The sequence below is a fragment of the Alligator sinensis genome, unplaced genomic scaffold (assembly GCF_000455745.1).
Source record: "Alligator sinensis unplaced genomic scaffold, ASM45574v1 scaffold235_1, whole genome shotgun sequence".
In the NCBI taxonomy this organism is placed as follows: domain Eukaryota; kingdom Metazoa; phylum Chordata; order Crocodylia; family Alligatoridae; genus Alligator; species Alligator sinensis.
In genome coordinates this window covers 2,058,410-2,064,939 of record NW_005842042.1, presented here as the reverse complement: position 1 = coordinate 2,064,939, position 6,530 = coordinate 2,058,410, and the positions used below count along the sequence as shown (strand labels likewise).

The following is a 6,530-nucleotide window of genomic DNA, read 5'->3' as shown; positions in this document are numbered from 1 at the left end:
CAGGGACACTAAGACCTATGCATCATGAGCACGACAAGACCCCCAAGCAAGGACTGAAGCAACACTCACAGCCAGGGCTGGGAGCTGAGGATTAATCCCAAAGAAGCTGTTCCTGACAAACTTGAGGCCAATACTGTATGAATCTGATAAGCTGATCTCTCAAAGCTGTGACCATGGGAGACACTCCCCCCACCCCAACACCAGCAAGGGAGACAAACAGCCTGGTGTTTTACATTTAGGTTTAATCAGGGGGCAGGGGGATGTTACTGAAGTGCTAGGCCAGGTGGCTCACTCGGCTACAGGTGCACAGAGTTGTGTTGGGGTGGGAAGTAAGGCTGGTGGGTTAGCATATCATTTTCTCTCTTGCAAGAAAACCTGGAGAAGCGTCTTGTTGCTTCCGCCTGGAAGGGAAATGCTGCTTAGTTTTGCCTTGACAACAGTACACAACCCCCCAGCCCTGCACCAGCAGCGCAGTCAGCAATCCTCCCACGGTCCAGCCAGGGCCTAGGGAGATGCTGCATGGTGACACAGGGCCTAGCTGCAAGGGCTGGATTAGTCTGTGAGCCTGAGACTGATAACAACAGAGTCCGGCTGTGTCCAGCCTGCTCCATGAAGAGAGCCCTTTCCATTCATTACAATTAGGGCCTGTCTCTGCTGTGCTCTCAGGGGCCCCTCACAGTCCTTCCTAAGGGGTCAGCCCAGAACCCCATTGTAATTCCAGCCCATGGAGGGGTAAATGAATGCCTTGCAAGTTGTTGCATGAGCTCAATTGTGTCTGTTGAGACAGCCAGGCCATAAGTAGGTGCTGCTCCTGCTAGGATTGGGTCAACAAGTGGCTCTCTGAAGCAGGTGACTCCTATCCTCACATGGAGGTAGGGGACAGAGACAAGCTCTCTGGGCAGAGGACCTAGGGGAAGAGCTGAATAGCACTGAGGGAGGAACTCTGGGAGCAGCCCTTGCTGGGGCAAAGGTTAACCTAAACATTAAGTGAATTCGTGTGTCAAAAGCAAGGCCCAAGAGAGGGTAAATCAGGACTGGCATAGCAGCAGTGGGAATGGCTTCTGCTTAGAGGCACTTTCTGAAGTCCCAGCCGGTGCAGACACCCCTGTGGTGTTGTCTTGCCAGAAACCACAAGCCCTTAAGGAAACGTCCAGCTCACCTAAACAGCAACTTCCATGCATTGATCTGGGGAGAGAAGACAGAGATCAGCTCGTGCGCACCCGCTGCGGAGACCCACTGCTCAGAACCTGCCTTGGCAGAGCCTGCCTAGCACCCCCTCAGCACGGTCCTCAGGACAGGGACTGTGCAACCAGGTGTGCTGCAATTCTCAGCCATCCCGTGTAAGCCCTGTGGCTCCAGAGTTGCAGGGAGGATAAGCCCAAAACAAAGTGCTGTCCTTCACTGGGAAGGGAACTAAGGGCAGCATAAACCGATACAGTGGCCACTCTGTTGGCAAGGAGCTGCCGTGATACTACAGTGGGACACAAGCAGATAATGTCCATTTAAAGCCATGTGGGAGAAGCCTCTTCTGTGGCCATTAAAAGGGTGCATGTATTTTAGTCACAATCAACCTGAGATTCCAGCTTAGCCTTTAATTGAAAGAGTAGGAGGTTGGACAGGACTTAGAGGCACCAACCAAGCTGTGGGGAGGGAGAGGAACCCAAGCCTGGACAGCGTGGGTGGCACAGGGTTGTGGATTGAGACTGAAGGGCATCAGCAACGCTGGTAGGGGCAGAAATGGCTAGTAGAGGGCTTTTTGGTCAAACTTGAGGAAAATCAGCAGAGAAGAGGGTTGCAAGCTGGGATTGAAGGGTGTAGGATGGGCTGGAGGGGTATGGGATGTACTGGTGTGGAGGATCTGGATGGAGGAGCACTGATGAGCCCAAGGTTGGAATAGCAAGAGGGCTTCAGTGCTTTGATAGTGCTAATGGATGCTACCCCCTTATTTGCACTAGCCCAACAGGCTTGGATGGCCTGTTCTCCTTTTAAGAGCCAATTTTATGGATAAACAGGGAAATCAGCCTGGGAAGAGTTGCAGAAGCACTGAGCTTCCTCAGATCCTGTTAAAGGCAATGGGAAGTGCAAGTGTTCAGCACCTTGAGAATTAGGCCATGTCCAGATGCTTGTACTTGGCCAAAATGATGCAGCTATCAATTTAAGTGTCTGTATAAGCAGACGCCAGCCTCCTTGCGCTCGGGTCTGGGAATGGAAGGCAGAGCTTGTGCAGTGCACACAGGCTGAGTGCACCGAGGTTTGACTCCCGCGCTGGGCATGGCATTTAGTCCATTCTCCTCTGTGTTCTTGTTACAGGTGACTTTTTCTTACCAGATTTTGGCAGGATGAGAATGGCATCCTCTGGCAGCCCCTGCCCCTTGGAGAACTGGGTGAACTTCTCCAGCCGTTCGGGACTCAGCTCCTTAGTTCTGCCTGATCCAAGGAAGCAAAACACTCCAGAGTGAGCATGAGCCCTTCATCTCAGGAGGAAGGGAAATAGGTCACACCATGGTCCAGTACAGTCTACCCAGCTGCACTGGTGACCTCAGCATGCACTTGGGTGACAGTACTTGGTGTGCTGGGGACAGGCTGCTGTGTTAGTTGCTATGGGAACTAGAGAGAAGTAGAGGGTCTCCCGGTGTCCAGCATCCTCCTGAGCAAAATCCGTTGTCTAGTCATCTTTGTGTGGGACCCCAGGGCTGGCATCCAGCCTTTTGGCTCTGCGGATTGCTTCCCAGAGCATTGGGGCTAGAGCTGAACATGCTCTCTGTGGCAGATCCTGCCTCAAGGCCCGGAGGGGGGCCCAGGGCACCAGCTGATAGAGACACCCAAGAGGCAGGGCCAAGGCAGCAAGACTTGCTCTCCTGGCCCAGACGTACCGTAGAGCAGCACCATGGTGAAGGTGTTGGTGTCCTTGACTTTCTTGGTGTACACCAGAGCATACTCATCGTAGTTGGTCTCCACCACGCGGATGTCGTGCTGGCTGCCCCAGCCTGAAGGGGCACAGACAAGGAGAACAGAGCTGAGACAAGCACAGATCACATGCACCCACTGCCTCCCTTTACAGTTGCAGTCAGAGGCACCTTCCCCAGCTTGTTTTATGGCTGCCCAGGCAAGGGTTAATTTACAGCTTGCAGGGGGTTAACTGCCTGCTGTGATCTCTTCCCTGGGGCAGCAGGAGTCACAGACAGGGCTTGGGGGTTGTGGGGCCAGAGGGATCAAAAGACATACATGAAAGCAGCCAGCTGGAGTCCAGGCAGGGAAAAGTCCATGGCCAGTGTTCAAAACCTAGCTCTCTCTGTTGCACTTGATATTAATGGTCAGACCTCTCTGATCCTTTGTTATGAGGGAATGGGGAGCCCTGGAGAGCCCCCCTTGCTCAGCCTTACTTTCCACCACCCCGGTCCATTCACTGCGGGTATCACCATGGGCTCTTGCTGGCAAGAGAACAGCCTAAGGCAGCACTTCTCAAATTTTTCCTCACCCTGACCCCATTTATGACCCCATTTCCTCAGCATGGCCCCTCACTCCCAACCTGCAGCACCCCCCCAGGTGCCCCAAGGCCAGGGCCTGCAGCCCCCTGCCTCCCCCAGCAGTGCTCAAGCCCCAGCTGCTGCCCACAGGACACGGCAGCTGCTGCAGCCAGAGCAGCACAGCTGAAGTGGAGTCCGTCGGGGGTAGGATGTGGAATGCTTGCTCTGGGCTTAGGGCTCCCCACCATACCACCTCCCCCTGGGAGCTCCATGGGCCAGCAGGCAGGACCCAGGACAGACAGGAGCATCACACTGCCATGGCCATCAAGCTGAGCCACCCCCTGCCACCTAGCAGTGGGGGCACAACTCTGTGCCACTGCCGTGCCTCACCTTGGTGACCATGGAGTCACCCACTGGGCCATGGAGGCAGCTCCTATCTGGAGCTGGTCCGGCCTGACTGCAACCCCACACCCCATGCCCCGCTGTGGGTGCAGAGGCACATGCTTCCCTGCCACATCACCTTTGCCTCTCCACCCCAATGCATTGCCTGTGCCCCCTCCTCCTACCCCTATAGATTTACCTGGAGGGAGCTGCAGGAGCTGCTCTCCATAGCTGCTTGGCTGCTATATGCATGTGTGCATGCACATGCATGTGGCACCCCCTTCCTCTGATTGCCCTCACCCGCTCCCCCCAGCCTCAAGCAGCCCCTTGCAGGCTGGAACTCTGCCAGTGTTACCCCACATTTTCCCACATTTTTCTCTGGTAAAGGAGGAAATCCACTTTTTTCCACAGTGAACAGAAAACCCGGATTCCTGTTTATTGTGACCCAGCCTACTGATGTTGTAACCCTATTTGGGATTGTGACCCACAGTTTGGGAACCGCTGGCCTAAAGCCTATGCCTGGAATGTCTGCAGAAGAGAAGGGTCACATTGTTGACTACTGTGAACTGGCATGGATGGTGGTGGTGCAGGGCCCAGGAGCACCCTTGGAAGAACTGCTATGTGGCTGAAGCAGAGAGTACCCAGTTTTCTCCAACTGGAGATCTGGGTCAGCTGACCACTGACTTCAGCAGAATGCAGCCAATTCACCACCTGGGGACCTGGCACAGGCAGATGTAAAGTGCTATGGGGAGTTGTAAAATGCACATCAGGTTCCAAGCCCTGGGCAGGATCCATCAGACCTGTGGGCACAGCTCCATGACTGTGACTTAGCTCTTGCTGAGTGTAACGGGCAGCTGGATGCTAGCCCCACTCTGGGTCGCAGGGCTCCCAGCAACAAGCCCACTTGGCTCATCCATCTCAGTCCCCACCAGCAAGTTCAGCCACATGCAATCTCATTCATTTTCCTTAGCAGCCACTGCCTGTTCATATCCCTTCCACTGCTGCTGCTGGGCAGAGGTCAGATAATGGAGGGGAAGAAAGCAGGGGAGGTCTCTCCTTCCTCAAGGGAAGAAGAAATGAGAAGCTGGAGAAATGGGAGAAAAAGAGGAGTAGGAAAAGCAGAGAGTGAGAAGACTAGTACTGAGGCTTTGGGTTTATCCAGTGCTCTCCATGTTTCCCATAGCACCTCCCCAAGGCAGAAAGAAGGGAAAGCCAAAGGACCAGAGAATTGCAAGGCTGTCAGAGGCCTTAGGAGATCAGCTAGTTCATCCCCCTGCACTGCAACCCTTACAAAGAGGGGCCTGGGGAAAGACAGGGGGAAAGCAGGAGCAAGAAGGAAGAAGTAGGGGCTTCCAGCTTCACTCCTTCTCCTGCTCCCAAGGATGAGATGGAGAACCCAGCAAGGAACCTCACTATGTGCACATCCTTCCTACATTCCTGAGAGGCTGGTTTAATTCATCCTACGACTCAGTTAGGGATGAACATCTCAGTCCCTCTCAAGATCAGGCCCTAAAGCTCTATGCTACTATCCTTGGCTTATGTTTTATTCTTGGGAATTGCACAAATCCCTGTTTGCCAGCTCTGGGCTCTGCGCTGTGGATCAAGGGTGGCATGGGTCACACTTTGCTGCTTCGCTGCACCAACACTGATCTCAGTTGTGCCCTTGTTTGTGTTTCTGGCTACAACAGAAGGTAATATTTAGCTCCAAATACATAATTAGGGCCCTACTCCTTGCTGTGCTCGGCCAGTCTGAGCTCTGCCGTCAATCTGTCACAGCCTGGGGGGTTCTGATGGGATGAGCTAGGGGTGGCTCCTTAGTGACTGAGCTGGTGATTTTGTAGGGTCTTACTTGCTTGAACAGGCAGGGATCCTGCCATCTGGCTGAGACTGATGCCCTCTGCCAAGAGCCTTGGCATTGCCCTCTCCCATTGTACTTCAGCATCACATAATGGCAATTGGACACGTATTCCTGGAGCACTTGCCCAGGCTGAGGGTTCAGTTCCCAGCCCTGTAATCTGTTTGCTCTGACTATTAAGTACCAGACCTGCCAAGTCCTCAGGATATACAAACTTCCTGGGACTCTGCTGGCAGGAAGGTGCCTCAAACATGAAGAATAGGGGTTTATCCGATGGCTTCCAGCCATCCTGCCCAACAAAGGACCATGCTGTTCTGCACCCAGACCACAACCTCACTCAGGGTACGGCCAATGCACATTTACTCACGCTGGCTGGTGTAGCTGAATCGGCCAGGCTGGTCTGTCTTGATGTAAAGGCTGTTCCTCTTCTCGCACCTATCAGACCTGCAGGGGCACAACAGGAAACAAAGAACAAGAGCCGGCAGCTCTGCCAGGGCTCCACGTGCCACCAGTGCCTCAGGGTCCAGGTGACGGCCAAGGCTGCCCCATTCCTGGGTTCTGCTCCTGTTTGTGACCCTTGAGCTTGGGTTGGGGAGCTCCTCTGACTCCTACATTGCCACCACTGAACTCCACCAGCACGAGGGAGAGCAGAGTCAAGCCCTCAGTGTCCTTAAAGGCAGCACCTCCTGGGCTGAGGAGAGATCCCAGTGGCATTCTCCTACCCCAGCAGCCCTCATACTCAAGCCTCCAGCTTCCCCAAGCTTCCACAGAACTAGATGAAGTCAGGATTGGGCCCCAAGTGACCTTGGTGGGCTCCCCACAGACAT

The 6,530-nt window shown here is 54.2% G+C and overlaps 1 protein-coding gene across 1 annotated transcript in view; it reads right to left on the bottom strand.

Annotated features, from left to right (window-relative positions):
* Positions 1-222: 222 nt before the first annotated feature.
* The window catches only part of LOC102385594 (lipocalin-like), a 7,997-nt gene continuing 1,689 nt past the window's right edge, over positions 223-6,530 (bottom strand). Inside the window, exons 3-7 of the mRNA XM_006022697.3 lie at positions 6,071-6,147; positions 2,874-2,987; positions 2,326-2,427; positions 1,160-1,185; positions 223-401 (exon numbers count right to left, since the gene is read on the bottom strand). Coding sequence (XP_006022759.1) covers positions 1,160-1,185; positions 2,326-2,427; positions 2,874-2,987; positions 6,071-6,147 — 319 coding nt within the window. The 3' untranslated portion in view covers positions 223-401. The remainder of the gene's footprint in view (positions 402-1,159; positions 1,186-2,325; positions 2,428-2,873; positions 2,988-6,070; positions 6,148-6,530) is intronic.